Here is a 25,426-nt window from a genome sequence, read left to right as displayed (position 1 = left end):
AGTACAATGCTGACAGATTTTCAGGAGCCCCTTTCTTTTACCGTGAAGCAGCAATTTGGATAACTAAGACTGCAGAAATGAGGCAGAGAAAAATGAAAGGTGTGCCCCATGCCTAATGGGTTTCTCACCCCTACGTGCTCCCTCATCACCCCCCCCCCACACTTTTTCTTCTCTCTGCACTCCACTGCAAATCCACAGCAGTGACCAGAGAAGAAATGACCACTGGGAGGAGTGCAGAGAAGAGAAACACCATGGTGCATCTGCAGCAACACAACCGGACACTGTCACCTTCCCTGGTTGCAACAAAACATGTCTGTCCTGCATTGGTCTCTGCAGCCGCGGCAGGCGCTGCGAGCTTCCAACAGTTTGACTTCACCCTCAAAGATGCACTTCTCCATTGTTTTCCAAGACTGGCAGATGCCAATCAATATATAATGCCAAAGTAGGCTTCCATGCTTTTTACAGCTATAAACATTTATGCATCATAAAACCAGAAGCATATAGACATTTATGCAACATTAAACCACAAGCATCCCTAATTAGAACACGGAATGAAACAATCCCAGTTAATCATCCAGCTATAAAGATCCACAATAATTTAAATATACAATAAAGCAACCCCCTATAAACCTTAGCATGTAAGCGTCCACATTTATAACAACACAAGAAAGCAATCTTGCTAAAGCGTAGCATGCATACTCAAAACCCACAATACATCAATTTCATTAAAATATAAGCAGCCGTAACTGAAATAAGTAATTAGACGATCCCATTAAACAAGAAAAAGGCACACGCGGCAGGCAGGTTCCTCTGCCTTTGGAAGCCTCGATTCAAGAGGACGTGGAGAAGCTTCACCGGTTGAATCTCTGCCAATCGTGTACCGTTAGGAACAAAGGTTGCCAGGCTGGTGGCAGCTAATGAGTTAATGAGCCGCTGCCGTGCTAAGAAGGAATGAATGAAAATCTGCCCTCCTCCGCCTCCGGCTTTCGTTGTTTAAATCCCTTCTCTCCCTCTCGAACCCAAACCAGGCAGGTTACACCTCTCACTTTCCCGGTTGGTGGCGGGGAAAGTCAACCCCAAAGGGTTAAAAGCGAAGAGCTACTGGCTTCCTAGAGAGGCAATGAGGAAGGCGAGTCCTCCCAGCTGCCTGGGATGGTCCTGAGATGGCTTTTTGAATTTCCTTTTGCTGCAGAAAACAAGAGAGGAGAGCAGGATCCAGCCTGGAAAAGGTATTGGGCGGTGGGTGGAGGGATTTGCAAGATGGAGGTTTAATAAGATCTCCCATCACCACTTTCCTCTGTCTCTCCGGTTGCAAAAGCTGCCTGGTGACCTCAGGAGGGTCGCGCTCTGCTCTGCTTTGGGGAGGGAAGACCTTTTGCAAACGTTAATTTCGTTCCCTCTTTTCCTGCGTGTGTAAAGCGTAAATCCCTGCTAAAGTTGCCGATCTGGAGATGCCTTCTTCTGATATAGAAACGCGCACAGCAAAATCCCTGGGGGGTGATGGAAGGTGGTGGTCTCTCTCCAAGAGAAGCTGCCTGATACAGGACATAGAATCATAGAACTGTACAGCTGGAAGGGACCCCAGGGTCATCTAGTCCAACCCCCTGGGATGCAGGAATCTCAGCATAAGCATCCATGACAGATGGCCCTCCAACCTCGGCTTAAATTCTACCCAAGGAAGGAGAGTCCACAACCTCCCTTTGGAGTCTGTTCCACTGTCAAACAACTGTTAGAATCAGAAAGTTTTTCCTGATGTTTAGTCGGAATCTCCTTTCTTGCGACTTGAAGCCATTGGTTCGGGTCCTACCCTCCACAGCAGAAGAAAACAAGCATGCTCCCTCTTCCATGGGACAGCCCTTGAGATATTTGATGATGGCTCTCCTATCTCCTCTCAGTCTCCTCTTTTCCAGGCTAAACATACCCAGCTCCTTCAACCGTTCCTCATAAGGTTTAGTTTCCAGAGCCTTGATCATCTTGGTCACCCTCCTCTGCACATGTTCCAGCTTGTCAATATCCTCCTTAAATTGTGGTGCCCAGAACTGGACACAGTATTCCAGGTGTGGTCTGACCAAGGCAGAATAGAGCATAGCTGTCAACGTTTCCCTTTTTTGAAGGGAAATTCCCTTATTCCAAATAGGATTCCTCGCAAGAAAAGGGAAAAGTTGACAGCTATGGAATAGAGTGAGACTAAGACTTCCCTTGATCTGGACACTAGACTTTTGTTAATGCAGCTTAGAATAACATGGGCATTTTTTTTGCTGCTGCATCACTTGTTAAGCTTTGGTCCATGAAGACCCCTAGATCCTTTTCACATGTACTGCTAGTAAGCCAGGTGTTTCCTCATCCTATGCAGTGGTACCTCTGGTTGCGAACGGGATCCGTTCCGGAGGCCCGTTCACAACATGAGCAGAAGGCAACCCGCGTCTGTGCGTGTGCGGGTCGCTATTCGCCACTTCTGCGCATGCGTGTGACATCATTTTGCGCGTCTGCACATGCACTTCCGGGTCACCGCAGAACGCAACCTGAAAACGCTCAATCTGAAGCAAATGTAACATGAGGTATGACTGTATTTGTGCATCTAGTTCTTCCTGCCTAAGTGGACAACCTTACATTTGTCTCTATTGAAATTCATTTTCTTAGCTCAGGCCCTGTTCTCCAATATGTTAATCTCATTGTGAATTCTGATTCTGTCTTCTGCGGCATTAGCTACCCCTCCAAGTTTGTTGTCAGTTCTTTATTTGTGCTCATTCTCTCTCATGACCTTTCCCCCTCTTTTTCCTCAGCCGATCACCGGAATTTATTCTGGAATTTTCCGCTCAGTTTTTGTTCCCTCTTCCGTGAACCTTCTCAAATATGAAAAGGGGGGATCAGACCCCCACAGGACCAACATCGGGAGAGGCGGCAGGAGCAGCGAAAGCCCCTCACGTCCTCCAAGCTGGGAACATCCGAGAATTCCTGAGACGGATGCCAGGGGATCAGATCAAACAAGAACCAAGCGAGAGCTCCCTTGAGCTCTGGGAAGTCCAGTGGCAGGAGTTCCTGAAGACGGTGGAGTCACCTCATCCGGACTGGGGCGTCCCAGGCTTTCCAGAGAAGTCTTCGCCATGGGACGACGGCAAGGCCTTCTTGGCCTCCTTCGAGCAGGTGGCCCAAGCCTGCCGGTGGCCCCGAGAGGAGTGGGTGGCCCGACTGCTGCCGGCCCTCAGCGGGGAAGCTGAGCGGGCATTCCGCAGGCTCCAGGCCCGAGACAGAGAGGATTATGGGAAAGTGAAGGCGGCCATCTTGCGAGGGGATGCCATGAGCCGGGAGAAGATCCGCCAGCATTTCCGGCGCTTCTGCTACCAGGAGGCCGAGGGGCCGAGAGGGGCCTACGTCCGGCTGCAGGAACTCTGCTGCCAGTGGCTGAAATTCGAAAGGCACTCCAAGGAGCAGATCCTGGAGCTGCTGATCCTGGAGCAGCTCTTGACCATCCTCCCAGCCCACATCCAGAGCTGGGTGAGGGAGTGTGGGCCAGAGACCTGCTCCCAGGCGGTGGCCCTGGCTGAGGACTTCCTGTTGAGGCAGGAAGTGGCCCAGAGCCAAGAAAGCCAGGTGAGGCCATATGGCCACCTTTTCCTTCTTTTCTTAAAATAATCAACCTTACTAGGGTTTATTAGGGTTAAACCACTGAGCCTCTTGGGCTTGCCGATCAGAAGGTTGGCGGTTCGGATCCCCGCAACGGGGTGAGCTCCCGTTGCTTGGTCCCAGCTCCTGCCAACCTAGCAGTTCGAAAGCACGTCAGAGTGCAAGTAGATAAATAGGTACTGCTCTGGTGGGAAGGTAAACGCCGTTTCTGTGCGCTCCTCTGGTTCTCCAGAAGCGGCTTCGTCATGCTGGCCGCATGACCCAGAAGCTGTACGCTGGCTCCCTCGGCCAGTAAAGCGAGATGAGCGCTGCAACCCCAGAGTCGTCCGCGAGTGGATCTAATGGTCAGGGGTCCCTTTACCCTTTAGCTTTATATAGAGAAATAAAAGCTTATTATGAAATACATTTTTAAAATCCAAACTAAAGCGTTAATCTAAATAAGATAAAAACATGGAGAGAAGAGGGGGTGGGAAAGAGGGAGAAAGGTAAAGAGAAAGAGACAGAAAAGGTATTAAAAGTGAGAAAGAAAAATAAAGTTCAAAGAATCAACTGTACAGTTGGAAGGGACCCTAAGAATCCTTGAGTCCAGCCCTCCTGGAATGCAGGAATATGCAGCTCTCCCATATGGGGAATCGTTTTTTAAAAATCAGTTTACTAATACAAAATAGAGATAAACAAAAAGAAAAAACAACAACATATCTATATAAAGAGATTCTCCGAATCTTGGGATTTCCTCCCATCCCCTCCATGGGGTCTCATTTTAAACATCTACAACTGCATATTCATCCATACTCCAATCATACCATATTATCATACCATATTATCCAAAGTAATTTTTACACTACAAGTGGACTCAGAATCCTGCTCTTGTTTCCATCTGCTTACAATGTTCTCCTAAGCAGCTTATGAATTTTTCCCATTCTTTTGTAAAGTTTTTATCCTCTTGGTTTCTGAGTTTTCCAGTTTTGCCATCTCAGCATAGTCCATCAGCTTAGTTTGCCATTCCTCTCTTGTAGGGACTTTGTCTTCTTTCCGTCTCTGGGCTAGTAGCATTCCGGCCACTGTTATTCCATACATAAAGAGGCTTTTCTGCTCCTTTGGTATGTTGGTACCTGTAATTCCTAATAAAAAAGCTTCTGGTTCCTTAACAAAAGTTATTTTAAGCATTTTGCTCATTTCATTATATATCATCTCCCAGAATGCTTTTACTACTTTACACGTCCATCACATATGATAAAAGTTACCTTCTTTTTTACATTTCCAGCAGATATTTGAACTTGTCCTATACATTTTTGCTAACTTAGTAGGAGTCAAATACCACTGGTACCTCATTCTCATAAAATTTTCTTTCAGTGTACAACATGCCCGTATGGGGAATCAAATCTGCAACCTTGGAATTATCAGTACTTTGCTCTAACCAACTGAGCTATCCAGAAACCAATGAACTTCCAATTCTTCATCTGTCTGCTGTATATAAGCAATATTCACTTCATCCACTCCTATATGACACCTAACAACACAAGTTTCTATAAACAAACATTATCTTCAGTCCTCAAATCCAAATGTCATTAATTCATTTTCACACAAAAGGTCTATGAGGGGTTTCCAATTTTAACAGCTAGGATCTCTGTCCATCTTTTTTGCCTCCCAACCTCCAGTTCCCTCCAGATACTTTTGAGCTCTAACTCCCATGGCCAATGCTCAGGGAACAATGGGAATTGCAGTCCAAGAACAACGGGATGAGGACTGCAGGTCCCCCACCATCCCTAAGTTATATGGATTTATCTCGGATATGAATTTGCTGATGAGAACTGAGGGACTTGCTCAGACCAAAATCTTCTTCAGAGCAGATCTCCGTTCCGCCTTGACCGGATTCCTCTCTGCTCTTTCAGGTGACGTTTGAAGAGGTGGCTGGGAGTTCCTCCGAAGAAGGCCGGGGTCCGTCCCTGAACAAGCAGAGGCTTCTCTGCATCGACACCAAGCAGGAAGATGACGACGGAGAAGCTGGCCTGCTGGGTATGGGGAGAAAGCCTTTGGTGCATGAGTTTCTCTTATTTGTTTAATTTTGTTTTTATTCGTTGTAGTATCCGTCTCTTCAGCCCCAGCAGGCACTGCAACCTTACAACAGTTTGACTTCAGCCCCAAAGGCCCACTCCTCCATTGATTCCCAGATGCCAAAACCAAAATTATTACAATTATTATTATTATTATTATTATTATTATTATTATTATTATTATTAATTATTATCAGTGTAAGCATATTAGTGGCTAGAGAGTCAGACTGACTGACCTGTAATGAAAGGGATCACCTTTTTTAAATATACAGTCATACCTTGGAAGTCGAACAGAATCCATTCCGGAAGTCCGTTCGACTTCCAAAACGTTCGGAAACCAAAGTGTGGCTTCTGATTAGCTGCAGGAAGCTCCTGCAGCCAATCAGAAACCGCGCCAGGCATTTGGCTTCTGAAAATCGTTTGAAAACTGGAACACTCACTTCTGGTTTCCAATCATTCAGCAGCCAAAAAGTACGAGTTCCAAGGCATTCGGCAACCAAAGTACGACTGTACTGCATAATATTTATTTATTTATTTATTCATTCATTCATTCATTTCCCACCCATCTGGCTGGGCTTCCCCAGCTACTCTGGCGGCTTCCAACAAAATATTAAAATACAGTAATGCATAACACATTAAAAGCTTCCCTAAACAGGGCTGCCCTAAAGTTGCACCCAAGGTCTTTGAAAAGATCATGCTTTTCCCCCTCTATCACATAACCACGTTCCCCCTCTGTTTCCAAGTCTTGTTTCTCTCAAAGTTCTGGGTGTATTTAGGATTCTCTCCTCCTTCCTCCAGCAGCCAAAGGTTGGGTCGCCATCTGCAACGGGGAAGACTACGCGGCGGAAGACTCTGAGGCTGAGTGTCCGCACGGGACATCGGTGTGGAAAACGGAGGAGAGCTTTTCCGAGTGTTGCGCACAAGAAAATGCCTCAGGGCGTCAGGGAAGAGCAGAGGGCCGTCAGGAAACGCTGATGGCAGAGGAAGTCGATGGATTGGGTTGCCTGACCCCCACGGAAACCCCGGCTGCAGTCCCAGTAGGAATCGACACCAACCGGAAACGGACTGCCTATGGTTCTTACGGCCGGAACGCCATCCTCCCGGCGAGAACTCGGATGGGGGTGAAGCCGGTAAAATGCCAAGTCTGCGGGAAGTACTTCCTCTGCAGCGCAAAGCTCCTCGTCCATCAAAGGACCCACGCCGGGGAGAAACCCTACAAGCGCCTGTATTTCTGTGGCGCCCAGCACATGGGCTCCCCCGGCCAGCCCGGCCAACCCCCCGTCCTCCACAAGATGGTTCCCTCCCGTATCCGTGGCCAGCGGTGGGAAGGGAAGGAAGTTGTGGCCTTGCTGAGCAGCATCAAAGCCAGTCCCGCTCTGGCCCTCCTGATGAGCAGCAGCTCCCAGAGGGGGCACCAACACTGGGAGAGGATCAGGGACCAGCTCCAGGCTCAGGGCTTCGTCAGGAACATCGACCAGCTCCGATCGAAGTGGAAACAGCTGAAGACAGACTTTTTTGCAGCCGGGCGGCCTGCCGCGGAAGGGAGGGAGAAGCCTGCGGTCATCCCCCCGTATTTCAACCGGATGCGGGCCGTGTGGGACGCGGCAGGACGCCCCCCCTTCAAAGACCGTCACCTGCCGGGTAAGTGGAAGCTTTATGGCAGGGGAGGATGCCAGCAGCAGGCGTCAGTGACGTTAACTCTTTATTCAAAGAAACAATCAGCTCCAGAGGCCAGGCCTAGTGAGCACAGCAACACAGATCCCGGTAGATCTTGCCCCAATAAGGCAGTTGTGAGAGCCGAAGGTCCCCACCTTCCTACTGCTGTCCTCTCCCAAGCAATCTGAGACTTTGTTGCCTTGTCTGTCTCTGCTCCGCCCTCTTCATACCTTTCCTGGTTCTGGGAGACCAGCGGGGAGGGGAGTAATAATATAATAATAACTTATTATTTATACCCAGCCCATCTGGCTGGGTTTTCCCAGCCACTCTGGGTGGCTTCCAATAGAGTATTAAAAGCACGCTAAAACATCAAACATAAAAAACTTCCCTAAAGAGGGCTGCCTTCGGATGTCTTCTAAAAGTCAGAGAGTTGTTTATTTCCTTGATATTTAAAAATGAAAACAAAGATTAAAAATACATTAAAATGTCACACATTAAAAACTTCCCTGAACAGGGCTGCCTTCAGAGTTCTTCTAAATGTCAGGTAGTTGTTTATCTCTTTGACATCTGATGGGAGGGCATTCCACAGGGCAGGCACCACCACCAAGAAGGCCCTCTGCCTGGTTCCCTGTATCCTCACTTCTCGCAGGGAGGAAACTACCAGAAGGCCCTCGGCACTGGACCTCAGTGTCTGGGCAGAACGATGGGGGTGGAGACGCTCCTTCAGGTATACTGGGCTGAGGCTGAGTTGGCCATTTGCTGGGTAATGTTGAGCATCGATCCCACCAGTATGTTAATAGTGACTGAGCATGCCCAGTGGGCACAGAATGTTGAGTGTCCGTTGGCAAAGAGGCGGAATGGAGTACTGAAGGAGGGCGTGGCTGGCTGAACACCACAACCAGAGCACTCCATTCCAGTGGTAACGTTTTCTCGTGGTTCCCAGCTTGGCTCTTCATAATGGGGGTCGTGGGAAGAGCCCAGCCCCGTGTATCCCAGTGAGGTGACCGCAAGAGGTCATGGTCCGCAGTGAAACGGCCTTTTCCCTCTGTCCCCTTTCAGCTTCTTACCGAGCCCGGAGGCGTGAGCTGGAGAGATGTGAGGAAGATGACGAGGACGACATGGAGGTACAAGGCCCCTCCTGCTAACGGACGAGGGGGACACCCGGAATCGAGGAAAAACAAGCCTTCTGTGAGGTCCTATGAACCAGTAGCCAAGCACCACAACCAGGAGGGGCACTGCTGGGAACTTGAGTGGCCCATGTAAGAATAACGGAACAGTGCTCACTAGCCTTTGCCTAGTCTGTTTTTAGCACTTAATGTTGCTTAGGTGGTAAGGCTGACAACAACCTTGAGGGGTAGGTCAGTAATTATTGTTATTCATGTAATTTGGACCTTTTTTATTCCTTAATGTGCTTAATATTACATAGCAGACAACCCTGAGAGGCCAGTAAGATGTAACACATATTATATTATATTATATTATATTATATTATATTATATTATATTATATTATATTATATTATATTATATTATTATACCAAGCTTCTCAGCTTGACAGCATCCATGTGAGGCAGGACAGTAATTCGGAGCTATAATTTAGATCTTTAAAAAACTACCTAATAGGCTTAATGATATTTAACTAGTCATCCTGACAACGGTCATGAGAGATAAGCCAATAAGTATTGTTACTTTTTGCAGGGCACTTTGGGAATTGTAGCTCTGTGAGGGGAGTAGAAGTCTCTCCTTACGACTCTCAGCACCTCTCAGCTCCCAGAATCCGTTGGGGGAAGCCATGACTGTTTAAAGTGGTACCATAGTGTGTGGTTGTGAACATTACCTGCTAAAGTCTTGCAGAACGGACTTTATCTTAACCCTCTTCCTGTCGCCTCGGTTATTTATTTCTCTTTCCCTCGCCTCAACAGTTGACCAGTTGGTGGTCCTTGAAATCGGGGGTCTCAAGAGGCAAGTGACTTCGTCTCCTGAAACAGACTACAGCCACCTCCGACCCCGGCAGAGACCACCGCTGAGAAGGAAGATGACCCCTTCCTGCTCTCTCCCACCCCAGGCTCTCTCCTCAAATGGCTTATTCCAAGGCACTGACCCTCTTGCTTTTCCCATTTGACTATCAATTCCACATTACATTAATGAGGGGAGGGGGGAGAATTAAAAGTTGGTGGTTTTGAATGAGCTTTTGTGCTCTTGTTTCTTCCGTTTGTTTGAAACTAAAATTGTATCCAAGTAAGGGTTGGCATATTTCTAGAAGACACAAAAGTTCCTGATTTTCTTCTTCTTCTTTTCTTTTCTTTTCTTTTCTTTTTTTTTGGAAAAAGAAACTCAAAGTTCTTGACCTTTTTATATTTAGGGAACTTCTTCAGCTTTTTTTAGACAATCAGCCTTGAAATCCCACACATTTTGCCGGCTCTCCCACCAGATGGCAGTTGACGAAAGAACTTGTGGTTCTATCCCTTTCACAAATTGTTCATGTTCAGGGCAGCTTCAGAAAGGTTTGCATTCCTTAACTCTGCCTCAAGATCTGGGGCAGGGAACCTCGGAAGAGCAACTTAGGCCACATTCCCACCATACATTAAGGTGCCCTGGTGCCACTGCCATCACCATGGCTTCCAAGGAATCATCATGGGAGCTGTAGTTTGTTACGGGTTCTGAGAGCTGTTTGGAGAGCCCTGTTCCCCTCACAGAGCTACAGTTCCCAGAGTTCCCTGAAAAGAGAGGGTTGGTTGTTAAACCACTCTGGGAATCGTAGCACAACTCTCAGCAGATGACAGACCCTAGAATTCTTTGCAGGGAAGCCATGGCTGTTAAAAGTGGCGTCCCAGTGCTTTAACCGCAGAGTAGGAATGGCGCCAAAGTATGAGATGAGTGTGGAAGGAAAATGGCAGGATAAATTAAACAAGGCGGGAACAATACTTTTGAGAGACATAGCCTAGAATAATTATTACAGTGGTACTTTGGGTTACAGACACTTCAGGTTACAGACGCTTCAGGTTTACAGAGTCTGCTAACCCAGAAATAGTACCTCGGGTTAAGAACCTTGCTTCAGGATGAGAACAGAAATTGTGCGGCAGCGGGAAGCCCCATTAGCTAAAGTGGTGCTTCAGGTTAAGAACAGCTTCAGGTTAAGAACAGCTTCAGGTTAAGAACGGACCTCCAGAACAAATTAAGTTCTTAACCCGAGGTACCACTGTATTCATCTGGGCCTCATCCATCTGGGAAAATAGTCCATCTAGGAGAAGAAAAACTCTGCTCCTAATTCTCTGCTGCCTTGTGGGTTATCTTCAGGAGAAGAAAAGGCTAAGGAGTAAACCCTACACAGGCGCCAAACATCTTGCTCTGCTTTCCTTTAGACCACATCAACGAGGCCAAGAGGGAGGTCTGGACATCTGGGCAGCGCAGGACCTCCAGACACACTGCCCAGGCTTGTGCCCGATGGAGGTCACTTCTGTGCTGCTAACACAGTGGTTTGACTTCACCCTTGGAGGCACACTCCATTGTCTATTGAGACGGACGGATGCCAACAACGATGATATAAAAGGGAGAAAGCCTACTCCAATTAGAGCCCTTGGATTAGCTAATTCTGCATTATCTTTAAAGCCCTTTGTGGCTTAGGGCCCTCGTATTTATGGGACCGCCTCACATTGCCCCACATTTACCCCCATCACTTTCCAAAACGTGAAAAATCCCAGTTTTCTTGTTCTTTCTTTCAGTGGAGGTGTTGCTCCAGTGCAGGCAGAACATAACTAACACCACACAATATATACCAGTATTTAAAAAGTTAAATAACACCATTTTTTGTTTTTGTTTTTAAAAATAAAAAACACTGAAAACAAGTAAAACTATTTTAAATTTTTTTTAATCGAATTTATGTACTATATGTTATTTGCTTGCTTGTTTCTTTGCTTGCTTGTTTGTTAATTACCTACAGGCCCCAGGGCAACTCACAACATTAAAGCAAAGTATTTAAAAAATGAAAAAACGATGTTAAGGAATTTTACAATCATGAAGATGAGGTGGGTTCCTAAAGACAGGCACCTCACACGTTAAGAAGCATTCCTGCATTGCAGTGGGTTGGACTAGATAATAGTAATAATAATAGTAATAATTATAATAATTTCATTTACACCCCGGCCAGAGCCAATAGGAAAAAAAACACCAATTTAAAATACAGGTTAAAATGCAATTTAAAATGCAGCCTCATTTTAAAAGTAGCCCATAGATCAAAACCATAAGGGGAAGGAAACATAAGGGTCAGAGTGAGACCCAACTAAAGGGCAGGTGGAACAGCTCTGTCTTGCAGGTCCTGCGGAAAGATGGCCCTTAGGTATAATAATAATAATAATAATAATAATAATAATAATAATAATAATAATAATAAATTGTATATCCTGCCCTCAGAGCAGCTAACAGCAATTCTTTCCAGTTCTACAAATCTATAAATCTATGATTCTATAAACAACCAGGTGCACTCTCCCTCATGTCCCTAAAAGCACCAGAGTTTTTTTATTCACACCAGGGACTTTTGACATTTTTAATAATCCAAATCGGAGACGTCCTAGCTTTGCTTTGTGGTTGTTGTTTTTTAAGACCGTGATGACCCGAAAGGGTTAAGCCGAAGGAGTTTTCCCTCCTGCTTCCTAGAGAGGACAGGAGAGAGGGATGGAAAGGGATTAGCAAATTGCCCTTTTTCCTGTATGGAGTGGGGGAAAGGGGGAGTGGGCTGCATTGCATTGCTTTGCATCTGCAGGAAGACTGGAGAAAGAGGCAGAAGCAGCAGAAAGGCCCAGAAAGGAGGTGAATAGCTAAAGGGAGCTGGCGGGGGCAGGCAAAGGACTGGGAAGGGAGAATTGGGGGTCATCTGGAAGGGAAGGGGGGCAAAGTAGCAGGAGGGGTATAAAATGAGGGAGGGGGAAGAGAGAAGACCCTTCAGATCCCCACCACCACACACAGGATTATTCTGTTGGAAGCCGCCCAGAGTGGCTGGGGAAACCCAGCCAGATGGGCGGGGTATAAATAATAAGTTGTTGCTGTTGCTGTTGTTGTTGTCGTCATCATCATCATCATTATCCTCATTCTCCTCCTCCTCCTCCTCCTCCTCCTCCTCCTCCTCCTTCTTCTTCTTCTTCTTCTTCTTCTTCTTCTTCTTCTTCCCACTCATAGAATCATAGAGTTGGAAGAGACCACAAGGGCCATCGAGTCCAACCCCCTGCCAAGCAGGAAACACCATCAGAGCACTCCTGACATATGGTTCTCAAGCCTTTGCTTAAAGACCTCCAAAGAAGGAGACTCCACCACACTCCTTGGCAGCAAATTCCACTGTCAAACAGCTCTTACTGTCAGGAAGTTCTTCCTAATGTTCAGGTGGAATCTTCTTTCCTGCAGTTTGGATCCATTGCTCCGTGTCCGCTTCTCTGGAGCAGCAGAAAACAACCTTTCTCCCTCCTCTATATGACGTCCTTTTATATATTTGAACATGGCTATCATATCACCCCTTAACCTCCTCTTCTCCAGGCTAAACATGCCCAGCTCCCTTAGCCGTTCCTCATAAGGCATCGTTTCCAGGCCTTTGACCATTTTGGTTGCCCTCCTCTGGACACGTTCCAGTTTGTCAGTGTCCTTCTTGAACTGTGGTGCCCAGAACTGGACACAGTACTCCAGGTGAGGTCTGACCAGAGCAGAATACAGTGGCACTATTACTTCCCTTGATCTAGATGCTATACTCCTATTGATGCAGCCCAGAATTGCATTGGCTTTTTTAGCTGCCGCGTCACACTGTTGGCTCATGTCAAGTTTGTGGTCAACCAAGACTCCTAGATCCTTTTCACATGTACTGCTCTCAAGCCAGGTGTCACCCATCTTGTATTTGTGCCTCTCATTTTTTTTGCCCAAGTGCAATACTTTACATTTCTCCCTGTTAAAATTCATCTTGTTTGTTTTGGCCCAGTTCTCTAATCTGTCCAGGTCGTTTTGAAGGGTGATCCTGTCCTCTGGGGTGTTAGCCACCCCTCCCAGTTTGGTGTCATCTGCAAATTTGATCAGGATGCCCTTGAGTCCATCATCCAAGTCGTTGATAAGACTCAGCCCCTTCCAGATCCAGCAAGAGCTTTGCACAAATGCAGGATTGGGGCTGGTTCAATTGGTGATAAGGGGAGGCAGTGCCCCACCCCCACCCCACCCCAGTTCAGCCATAGGAAGCTGCTGCCTCTATCAGACCCTCCAAGTGTCCCTATTTTCCAGGGACAGTCCCGGATTTAGATAAACTGTCCCAGTTTCTGATTTGATCCCACAATGTCCCGCTTTTTATTTTCATTGGAGAAATGTTGGGAGGTTACGCCGCCAGGGGTCAGCAAACTTTTTCAGCAGGGGGCCGGTCCACTGTCCCTCAGACCTTGTGGGGGACCGGACTATATTGGGGGGGGGATGAATGAATTCCTATGCCCACAAATAACCCAGAGATGCATTTTAAATAAAAGGGCACATTCTACTCATGTAAAAACACGTAGATTCCCAGACCATCCGTAGGCCGGATTGAGAAGGCAATTGGGCCAGATCCAGCCCCCGGGCCTTAGTTTGCCTACCCATAAAGGTTAAGGTAAAGGGACCCGTGACCATGGCCGTGGCCGACTCTGGGGTTGCGGCGCTCATCTCGCTTTATTGGCCGAGGGAGCCGGCATACAGCTTCCGGGTCATGTGGCCAGCATGACTAAGCCGCTTCTGGCGAACTGGAGCAGCATACGGAAACGCCGTTTACCTTCCCGCCGGAGCGGTACCTATTTATCTACTTGCACTTTGAGGTGCTTTCGAACTGCTAGGTTGGTAGGAGCAGGGACCGAGCAATGGGAGCTGACCCTGTCGCGGGTATTCGAACCGCCAACCTTCTGATCAGCAAGTCCTAGGCTCTGTGGTTTAACCCACAGCGCCACCCGCATCCCTGCCTACCCATGGGCTACGCTATATAGGAAAGACAGTCCTGTATAAGGGAAGCTTTTAACTTTTGATTTTGTATACGTACTTAAGGTGCGTATGTCAGAGGCTGGTTTAGAATTATATTTTGGGAATGACTGATGTTCTTACGTCGCTGCATTGTTTTATACTTTCCGTACGTCCCATGATCATGTTATAAAGTAGTTGTGTTACATGTTTGAAATCAAGCACTGCTAGGAGTTGTTTCTTTTTGTTCCATTAATAAAAAAAATAAAATCCTGGTGCAGCGTGAGCAAATTTTTATTCTCAAAGTGTGTCCCAGAGGAAAAAAGTTTGAGAATCACTGCCATAGGGACCTTCTGAGTGCAATGCAGATCTCTATCACTGAATCACAGCCTTTCCTCGGCCAGCCTCTCTCTCTCTCTCTCTCTCTCTCTCTCTCTCTCTCTCTCTCTCTTTCTTCCTTTCTTTCTGGCATTTCCCATCCACTTCCAGGCAGTATTAATGCACTAACAGTGAGGAGGCATGGCAGCTTGTAGCTTCTACACAAAGGTACACGAGCCCCATTCTCTCCTGCAGCTGACCACAATCTTCCCATATAGTCAGATTTCTCAGAAAAGAAAGAAAAGAAAAATAGGGAGAGTTCATTTATTCCAGCCCTACGAGAGGCTGACCGCTCACCTCTGTCAATTTCTTTCTCTCTGCTTTTCAGGCCCTTGCTCACTGGTTTCTTCTGGGATTTTCCACAGCGCACCTTTGCCCAAGGATGAAGATGGAGGAGGAATATCCTGCAGCCAGGGGAGAAAGAGAGGAGCCGGAAGGAACAGGGAAAGCCGCTCATGCCCTCTTGAATGCTGGTTGCCGCAAACCCAGGATGGATTTGGAGGCGCAGAGTGAACTCCCCAGAGCAAGGCATTTGGGGAACGCTGAGGGGTATCTTGAAAGGGGGACCACACATTGCGTGAAGGAGGAATCAGAAGAAGGCTTGGCCCATTGCTGGGAAGCCCAGTGGCAGGAGTTTTTGAGGACAGTGGAGTCCCCTCACTCGGAACGGGGAGCCCCCCAGTTGCCGGAGGAGCCCACCCCCTGGGACGACGCCAAGGGCTTTCTGGCTTCCTTCGAGCAAGTGGCCCAAGCCTGCCGGTGGCCCAAGGTGGAGTGGGCGGCCCGACTCCTGCCGGCCCTCAGGGGAGAAGCCAAGTGGGCCTTTGAGAGGCTGGATGCCAGAGACAGAGAGGATTATGGGAAAGTGAAGGCAGCCATCTTGAGAGGGGACGCCTTGAGGAGGGAGAAGCTGCGCCAACACTTCCGGCACTTCTGCTACCAGGAGGCCGAGGGGCCCAGCGGCGCCTACAGCCACCTCCAGGAGCTCTGCCAGGGGTGGCTGAAAGTGGAGAGGCACACCAAGGAGCAGATTCTGGAGCTGCTGGTCCTGGAGCAGTTCCTGGCCATCCTGCCAGCGGAGATCCAGAGCTGGGTCAGGGATCGCGGCCCGGAGACCTGTTCCCAGGCGGTGGCCCTGGCAGAAGGTTTCCTGTTCAGGCAGCAGGAGACTCGGGTCAATCTGGAAGGCCAGGTGGGACCACTTGGCTGTGGTTAGTGTCAGTATCGGTGGCTGGGCCTAGTCTGGCTTGTGGGCTTCCCATTGGGCCACTGTGAGAACAGGATGTTCGACTAGGCAGGTCTTTGGCCTGATCCAGGCTCTCCTTAGGGCTTCATGGTGTCCAATTCCGAGTTGCATGGCTGGGTTCTGCGACTCAGCAACAAAGCTGGCCACAGAAGGAATCCCCTTACAGTCCTACACGCTAGCAGCCAACCCGACTGCCAGCCCTTACTCAGGAAAAATCTTACGTAGTTACCATCCACACAGAAGAAGGAAGGTATCAGGAAATCATATAGAATTGTAGAGTTGGAAGGGTTTTTGATGAAATGAGGCTGCATTTTAATGTTTTAATGTTGTATTTTAATCTTGTTTTTTAAGCTGTATTTCAATCAATTGTTTTTATATCTGGTGTTAGCTGCCCTGAGCCCGGTCTTGGCTACGGAGGGCAGGGTATAAATTAAAAAAAATATTACTATTATTATTATTATCTCTCCTCTCGGCCTCCTCTTTTCCAGGCTAAGCATACCCTTCTCCTTCAACCGTTCCTCATAAGGTTTGGTCAGTGTATCTGACTATTGAACAGAAGGTTGATGGTTCGAGCCCACCCAAGGATGGCTGCGGGCAGGATTCCTGTATTGGACTAGATGGCCCTTGGTGTCCCTTCCAGCTCTAACATTCAATGATTCTACGATGGGCCGCAGAGGAACCTGTAGTTTTACAGTAGCACAGAAGTGGGGGAAACCAGTCCCAAGAAGACTGAGCGTGCTCGGTGGCGCAGAATGCTGACTGGCAGTAGGGCAGGGAACCTGGGGACGGGATGGAACGGTATGGCTGGAAAGGGTCTGACTGGCATCCTGAACAGGAGCGCTCCTGAGCGGCGACATTTTGTTGCCTGGTCCGTCTTGCGCCTAAACGTGCCCTCTGCTTGGCAATGAGGTTGCTAAGGGCAGGGTGGAGGATGCAAGCAAACCTTTGCTTCTTATACTTTCCCTAATAATAATAATAACAATAATAATTTATTATTTATACCCCGCCCATCTGACTGGGTTTCCCCAGCCACTCTGGGTGGCTTCCAACAAAATATTAAAATTCAATAATCTATTAAACATTAAAAGCTTCCCTAAACAGGGCTGCCTTCAGATGTCTTCTAAAAGTCTGGTAGTTGTTTTTCTCTTTGACGTCGGTGGGAGGGCATTCCACAGGGCGGGTGCCACTACCAAGAAGGCCCTCTGCCTGGTTCCCTGTAACCTCACTTCTTGCAGGGAGGGAACCGCCAGAAGGCCCTTGGCGCTGGACCTCAGTTTCCGGGCAGAACAATGGGGTGGAGACGCTCCTTCAGGTCCTGTATACCTGATGGGTGTTCCACAGGGCGGGTGCCACTACCAAGAAGGCCCTCTGCCTGGTTCCCTGTAACTTGGCTTCTCGCAGTGAGGGAAACGCCAGAAGGCCCTTGGAGCTGGACCTCAGTGTCCAGGCTGAACGATGGGGGTGGAGACGCTCCTTCAGGTATACTAATGCAAGAGAGATGCTCTGCTTGTTGCAGGTGGTCTTTGAGGAGGAGAAGGAGGAGGCGGTGGTTGCAGGTTCCTCCATGTCTGGCCAGGCACCACCTGAGGCTGGGGAGAAGCAGCTGCATGCAGCAGCCAAGCAGGAAGAGGACGAGGAGGACCTGCTGGGTAAGGAGAGGAGGGTTTTCCATGTGTGTCTTGGATAGTTTGACATTTCCTGCTGGGCTGACCTCCAAAAGCTACTCTCCATTTTTCTATCTCCAGAGCCTATGGCAGGGGTCCCCAAACTAAGGCCTGCGGGCCGGATAAGAGAACTAGAAGAACATACATTTAGAGAAGATTGGAAAACGTTGATTGAATATATGGGAAATAACTCTGTACAGCTGAAAATGCTGGCAGCATTAAGATAAATTCAACAGTGTAAACAAGTTTTTTTACAAAAAACCTACACCATTCAGTATTCCATTACTGCCTCCATCAAAACTTGTTTACACTGTTGAATTTATCTTAATGCTGCCAACGTTTTCAGCTTTTATTTCCCATATTTTCAACAAACGTATGTTCTTCTTGTTCTCTTATTCTATATGTTCAGTCCTCAAGCTGCGCATATCCCATCACTTTAAGTTGCCATTCTTCTTTATGGGACCTCACTTTTTTCCATTTTGGGGCTAACTAAACACGGGCTGCAGTAGAGGCATACAGAAATAACCTTTTTTTACACCTAGGAATTTCAGTCTGAATTATTCCCAGCAGAAAGGACTCTGGTTTTGGGAGGGGGTGGGAAGTACTTTTAAACATTTTTTTTCAATTCATTATGTATCATTTCTCAATACTCTTTTAACTTTTTGCAAGTCCACCACATATGAAAGAACGTTCCCATTCTATGAGTATTATTAAGGAGGTCTGTGATTGATTGATTCCTGGTTTTGAATGATTCGTTCATGGCTTTTATCAGGTTTCTTTCTTCATTTCAGATGGTGGTGTATGGGAGAGCGAAGATGAAGGTGAACCTCACAGGACCTCCTCAGAAGCAGGCCAGCAGGAGGCATTGAAAGAGAACTTCTGGAATCAAGATGGATCGAAGAGGCCAGACGGAATCCATGTGGAAAAGGGCAGAGATAAAGCTATTCCTTGCCAGGATGGAGACTTCCATGAAATCGTAGTTCAAGAAGAACAACAAGCAGAGAAGAGGAAGAGCAAGTGCCTCAGTGCACATTGGAGAATCCACACAGGGGAGAAAACCAACAAAAGCTTAAAGTTTGGGAAGAGCTTCAGCCAGCACAGAAGCGTCACGGAATATCAGATGCTGCACTCGGGGATGAAGCCGTATAAATGCTTGGAATGTGGAAAGAGCTTCAGTCAGAGCACACACCTCACGTCCCATCAACGAATCCACACAGGGGAGAGGCCATATAGTTGCTCGCACTGCAGCAAGAGCTTCAACCAGAGCACTAGCCTTATTCAACACCAGAGAATTCACACAGGCGAGAAACCGTACAAATGTGCTGAGTGTGAAAAGAGCTTCCGCCATAGTACAAGCCTTACATCACATCAGAGAATCCATACCGGGGAGAAACCATACAAGTGTTCTGACTGTGGGAAGGGGTTTTGTAATCAGTCCGGCCTTATTAACCACAAGACAATTCACACAGGGGAGAGGCCATATAAATGCTTGGAGTGCGGGAAAAGCTTCAGTCAGAGTACGCACCTCACGTCACATCAGAGAATCCACACGGGAGAGAGACCATATAAATGCTCGGACTGCAGCAAGACCTTTTGCGACCAATCAGGCCTTGTTAAACATCAAAGGATTCACACAGGGCAGAAGCCATATAAATGCTTAGCATGTGGAAAGAGCTTCAGCCAGAGCACAAATCTTATTCGGCATCAGAGAATTCACACAGGAGGTGAAGTCTCCATATTAACTTCCCCATACTCTTAAGAGTAGCAGATGAGGTCCTGCTCCAACCATCATTGGTTTTGGAGAGCTGAACAGCTGGGTCTCTTCCATGGTTGCTCCTTTGCAGGACTCCCTCTTTAATGCTCGTGACTTATTTGTGGTTTTATAATTACTCAGTTAGTTGGATGGTTTTTAACTGCATGTTTCCATTAATTAGTTTGTAATGACCTGGATAGTTGTGTAGAGGGCCATCTTGGTAGCAGCGCCCTCCCTGTGGAACGCCCTCCCTTCAGAGATAAAAAAGGAGATAAAAAAATTACACAACTTTTAGAAGACATCTGAAGGCAACCCTGTATCGGGAGGTTTTTAATGGATCAATGTTTTATTATGTTTTTAGATATGCTGTAAGCTGCCCAGAGTGGCTAGGGAACTCAGCCAGTTGTGTGGGGTATAAATAATAAAATTATTATTATTATTATTTATTCATGTCGACTGCCTAGGGCAAGGTTTGCCAACATGGTGTCCATGGGTGCCCAGGTGTCCACCAGAACCACTGAGCCTCTTGGGCTTGCCGATCAGAAGGTTGGCAGTTCGAATCCCTGCAACGGAGTGAGCTCCCGTTGCTCTGTCCCAGCTCCTGCCAATCAGCTGTTCGAAAGCACGCCAGTGCAAGTAGATAAATAGATACTGCTGTAGCGGGAAGGTAAACAGCGTTTCCGTGCACTCTGGTTTCCGTCATGGTGTCCCGTTGCACCAGAAGTGGTTTAGTCCTGCTTAAAGTTTGTCTGTGGACAAACACCGGCTCCTTCAGCCTGAAAGCAAGTTGAGCACCGCAACCCCACAGTCGCCTTTGACTGGACTTAACCGTCCAGGGATCCTTTACCTTTCAACTTTATGGCGCCTGTGAAGGGTCTCACCAAATATCCCCTCAAAAATCTGCAATGTAGGAGACACTATTTGTTCTTCCTGCTCAGTTGCTGTTTGTACTGGCTCAGCCTCGCCTACATTGAACATGCCCACTTTGAACATGTCCACATTTCATTGGATACCAGGACAAACACCTGCCCTCCTTCCTGCTCTGAACAGAGGAGAGGGGCAGAGTTTCTCTCTGTGAGCAAGCACTGTGAACGGCTGATGTAGGTGCCTCCCCCCCCCCCCATTAATTGAGGGCGGTCCTGTTCTCTCTTTTCCCTCTTGCATGTGGTAGCAAGAGACTTTGTGTTATGCACACACACGCCCCAACAATACCCCATCCAATGCAAGTGTTTTGTGTGTTTGTGTGTGTGTGTGTGTCTCTGTAAGCCAATGGATTTCAAAGGGCCTTCAACGTGGGCATCTTATCCACATTTACTGGAGATTAATGGATGGATGGATCAATGTCAAGTTTTGAACACGCTCATTAATAGCTCTTGTCTTTTGTGGATTTTGTGGAGCCAGTGTGGTGTAGTGGTTAAGAGCGGTAGTCTCGTAATCTGGGGAACCGGGTTTGCTTCCCCGCTCGTCCACATGCAGCTGCTGGGTGACCTTGGGCCAGTCACACTTCTCTGAAGTCTCTCAGCCCCACTCACCTCACAGAGTGTTTGTTGTGGGGGAGGAAGGGAAAGGAGAATGTTAGCCGCTTTGAGACTCCTTAAAGGGAGTGAAAGGCGGGATATCAAATCCAAACTCTTCTTCTTCTTCTTCTTCTTCTTCTTTTTTTAAGCATGGAAAAATTCACATTTTAAACTGTCTGCATTTTAGGCACTGACTCCCTCTAAAAATCTCACTTTTCCCTGGTATGCTCTCCAATACCCGTCCCCCCTAAAATATGCATTTTGTACCCTTCAAAACGAACAAACAAACAAACAAACAAAAACTTCATTTTTAAAAATCAGAGGCATCCATAGCTGTGCTCTGGTATGCATTTAAGTCCCGGAGTGATGAATTAGGTCAGATCACTTAAGAAGTGTGGTTTGAACTAATTTCTTCTCTCTTCCAAAACCCCATTGGACATATTTGAGTGTCCTCCTTCAGAGTAAACATGCACACGATTAGACCGTGCATAGGATGAAGGTGAGGTTGTGTGACTTTGCCATTAGCATTTTGTGTTAGTTCTTGTTTCCAAATGCATGTACTGTTCTTTCCTTCTTATATTTTTATTAGGTTTCCAGTTGTAAAGAGCAATAGAGGCACAGCTTAGAAATTAAATTGCAGCTGTATACAAAGCAGTGTTAATTCTCAAAAGGAAACCATTTGTTGAACAAAGTAGCTTTCTTTGCTTTTCAAATCCCACTGTATTCAGATCGTATTTTAATTTATTTATTTATTGGAAGCCACCCAGAGTGGCTGGGGAAGCCCAGCCAGATGGGCGGGGTATAAATAATATATTATTATTATTATTATTATTATTATTATTATTATTATTATTATTTATTATTCCAAGAGCACAAGCATGTCCACTCACACTCGGCCATGAGGCACCTGCTTTGCAGCCAAGTTGCTCATTCCCATTCGATCGGGAAAACATCCTCTTCACAATACAAAAAGAGACTCTGCGGAGGGGCCAGAATAATAGGGCTGTTCATACTGCATTGCTCTTACATCAGGGCAGCCTCTGGCACTGATTGGCTGAGCTGCTTCATGAGCATTCCGAGTTCTGACTAGTAAGGGAATGAAGTTGTCTCAAGACTTGCTGTCTGTCCAGACCCTGTGAGGGAAGGATAAGCTATCAGTTTGGCTGGGATTTTTTAAAAAAAGAATCTCACACGAGCGCTGAAAGAGGGGGAACGGTTCTCACTGTGTAAAAAAATTAAGGAGCAAGGGAGCACAGGCTGTTTAGCAGAGGGGAGGTTCCAGATTAGGAAACAGATTGAGAATCAAGAACCAGAAGGAGGACTTGAGGGAAAGATCAGGGGGGCACAGGCTGGGGAGGCCCGGCCAGGTGGGCGGGGTATAAATAATAAAATTATTATTATTAAAAAGCAAGAACGGAAAGACCTATTAGAGAGAAGCTGAAGAAGGCACAAAGCTCTTGGGTTTGGAGGGCCTCTATATGGTGGTTGGAGAAATGAAGTGGTGGTTCTCATGAAACCGGTCAGGGGGCTAGGATAAGCTAAAGAAAGTAGCCTGTGCCCCCAAAACTGGGGTCTGTGAGCATTGTGGGAAGGAGGAATCTGAGAGAAAGGAGGACAGGGCATAGCCAGTGGGGAGGACCACCTGCTTGTCATGCAGAAGGCTTGGAAACAAAATGGTTTGAAATCCTGGACAGCTGCTGGCAGTCAGTCAAGACTACAAACAAGGTAGTTGTGGCCCTGGAGAAGTTGCTGGACTCTTGCGTCCACTATCCCTGAGCACTGGTCATGCTGGCAAGGGGCTCTTAGTAATCACAGTGTCCGTTTCTAAGTTATGGTTACCAGACTTTTTTCACTGAATCCGGGGATACTTTTTCTTTCTTTTTTTTTGAAGCTGAGTCAGTAGTGGGGATGGTGAGGCGAAAGACCCTGGGCCCAAGCACACATGCAGATTGTATAAAGGTGCAAAGCCCTTCTTTTGCACCCTGTGAAACATAAATGCAGTTTTTTAAAAACTGGGCAACGGCGTGCTGCCCCCCGTGACTCCCGAGCTTTCCCCAATCTCCTTCCCCCTTTGTTTTGACAGATCAGGGGAGGTTCGGGAGTCACAAGCGGGCAGCCGTTGCCCAGGAGGGGCCAGCCTGGTCGTGCAGTTGGCTCTGGCTGGCTTCAGGAGCAGCTCGCTCCGTGACGCCTGCCATATTTCCTGCACCACTGCAGCGAGCCGCTCCTGAAGCCAGCCAGAGCCAACTGCACTACCAGGCTGCTGAGGCTGAGGCTGCCACGTTTCCCAGGGACAGATTTGCAAATCCAGGGGACTGTCCCCGGGAACTGGGGACGTCTGGTAACCCTATTCTAAGTGCTCATAGACCTACTGTTCAATTTTCTGTTCTTTGATCTTTCCTGGTATCCACACAAGATGACCAGTCGGAAGATGGGGACATCTTGCCTGCCTCCAATCTGAAGGGATCTCATCTCTTCTCCAATAAGGATGATAGATCTGCCTATAGAGGCCCTGAGCTCTAAGTGGTGGAGTCTCCTTCTTTGGAGGTCTTTAAGCAGAGGCTTGACAACCATATGTCAGGAGTGCTCTGATGGTGTTTCCTGCTTGGCAGGGGGTTGGACTCGATGGCCCTTGTGGTCTCTTCCAACTCTATGATTCTATGATTCTAAGTGGGGCTACCTTTGAAGGTGACCTGGAAATGACAACTAATCCAGAATGCGGCAGCTAGACTGGTGACTGGGAGCGGCCGCCGAGACCACATAACACCGGTCCTAATAGACCTACATTGGCTCCCAGTACATTTCTGAGCACTGCATTTAATATATATATATAGAAGTTTACTGCTCCTTGAAATGATTCTATCGTCTTGTTTTACCCATTTTTGCTTTTCAACTACCCTAAGTCTCAAAGTACCAGAGTTCCCGTTTTTTTTATAAAAAAGCAAAAATAGCCAGTAGTGAGGGGGCACACCTCACCCCACCTGCCCAAATATGAGCCACCCCAATAACACTGAACGTGCTGCTGTTACCCAATCGCTGAAAATGAATTTTCACGTTTGCCTGCCACAAGGCTTAATCTTGTCACCTTGAAATTAGGAACATAGGAAGCTATGACTGTTCTGCATATAACTGCACGTTATGTCAAGATAATTCAGCATTATCTTTAATATATAAAACACCACCACCATAATCACACAAATTTCTAGAGACCTAGGGTATTTTATTTACCATATTTAAAATATCATACACATCTCAGTTCTCACGCAGAAAGCAGTTTAGGTTACAAACTTAATAAAACCTTTTAAAAAACAGGGTTTTTTGTTTTTAGAAAAAAGTACATTTTTAAAAACTATTTGAAAAGCACAATCAAAAGTTTCGACAATAGGAAAGCATTTAAACAACAACAACAAAAGCAAAAGTTGCCTTTTAATAAAATTTAAATCTCCGGAAAGTCTGAACAGGTTGACTTTATGGGTGCCAAGTTTTTCCAAAATGAGGTTTGCGAAGAACTGCTTCTGAACTCAAAAGGTCCAAGTCCAGGTAACCCCACTTGGGGCAAACCAGTTGTCGGAGATCAAATTCTTTGTCATTCGGCAAATTTCAAGCTTGATTAGAAACAGCTCCCTCAAAAGCACATCTACTGCAGTTGCCAAGAGAAACATGATTTGACAATCGAATAGTGAACCTAAAATACTTATGTCAGGATCTGACTAAGCCCCACTACAATCGTTAGCCTGGGAAAAAGCAAAACACACACACAAAACCCCCAAGCCTGCTCTCCATTTCCGCCACAGTCAAGATGCAAAAACCGCCTATGAGCATCTTAGGCTAGCAAAAAAATATAATGTGATTTGTAACCAAGAGGGCTGCTGGAGGAGAGGCAGATCATGCCATACCCCCGCCCCTCCTTCTGCATTTCCATGCTGGTGTGGAGAAAGGTGTTTTGTCCCTCTGCAACTAGGATGGAAACCAAGCAGGCGAACAGAAGGCAGGGACGTGCCGTTCCTCCTCCGCCAACCTGCTTGCTCGCCTGCACAGAGCTCACGCTCACCTATGGCGACCAGGCACATTATGTTAAACACAAGGCTGGACCCATCTGTCCTCATGTTGATGCCAAGGTCTGAAATCAAGACGTGTCTCTGAAAACTATGGGTGAGCGTTCTTGGTTGGGGGCACATTTTACGGCTCAAGATAGTTCCCACCCGGCTACCATACTCAGGGAGATAATATTTTTAAGGCAGAGAAATTCTGAACTGTTTCTTCGGTGTTGCAATCTGGAATCCCTAAGGTGCTGGCGAGGGTTTGGAAGTCAAACACAGCCCTCCAAACCCCCCAGACCTCTCCCTACGCCACCCCATCACTGACCCCCACTTCGTACTCTCCTGGAGAGGTTTTGTGGGGCTGGCATGCGTTCCTGCACTCCGGTTATGCTTCTTGCAAGCTGGAGGAAGGTAAGAGGGGCTTGGAAACGGGCCTACTGTACAAAAGTATACTGCCCCCCCAAAGCATTTGTTGCTCCACCCCTTTTGCCCCTGGCCCCACCCACCACTGGAACATGGCCCCCTCAAGAGGTTCTCAGAAGGGGGTACGAAG

General features: G+C 47.2%; 1 protein-coding gene across 1 annotated transcript; it reads left to right on the top strand.

The window, feature by feature from the left end:
• The first annotated feature begins 874 nt into the window (after nucleotides 1-874).
• LOC128408806 (uncharacterized) lies at nucleotides 875-19,758 on the top strand. Its single transcript, XM_053378828.1, has 8 exons — nucleotides 875-1,229; nucleotides 2,784-3,591; nucleotides 5,517-5,640; nucleotides 6,477-7,319; nucleotides 8,394-8,458; nucleotides 14,982-15,845; nucleotides 17,416-17,548; nucleotides 18,355-19,758. The coding sequence occupies exons 2-8, from the start codon at nucleotides 2,854-2,856 to the stop codon at nucleotides 19,320-19,322; spliced, it is 3,735 nt and encodes a 1,244-aa protein (XP_053234803.1). The 5' UTR covers nucleotides 875-1,229; nucleotides 2,784-2,853; the 3' UTR covers nucleotides 19,323-19,758.
• Nucleotides 19,759-25,426: the final 5,668 nt, after the last annotated feature.

This window comes from Podarcis raffonei, chromosome 2 (genome assembly GCF_027172205.1).
Source record: "Podarcis raffonei isolate rPodRaf1 chromosome 2, rPodRaf1.pri, whole genome shotgun sequence".
Taxonomy (NCBI): domain Eukaryota; kingdom Metazoa; phylum Chordata; class Lepidosauria; order Squamata; family Lacertidae; genus Podarcis; species Podarcis raffonei.
This window is presented reverse-complemented; position numbering and strand designations above follow the sequence as displayed.

What these genes read in the sequence shown, in the direction of transcription:
- LOC128408806 (XM_053378828.1), top strand. Translation starts at nt 2,854, where the DNA reads ATGAAAAGGGGGGATCAGACCCCCACAGGACCAACATCGGGAGAGGCG. An exon ending in CGGAGAAGCTGGCCTGCTGG is followed by an intron (nt 5,641 to 6,476) that starts GTATGGGGAGAA and finishes TCCTTCCTCCAG; the next exon opens with CAGCCAAAGGTTGGGTCGCC. An exon ending in ATGACGAGGACGACATGGAG is followed by an intron (nt 8,459 to 14,981) that starts GTACAAGGCCCC and finishes TCTGCTTTTCAG; the next exon opens with GCCCTTGCTCACTGGTTTCT.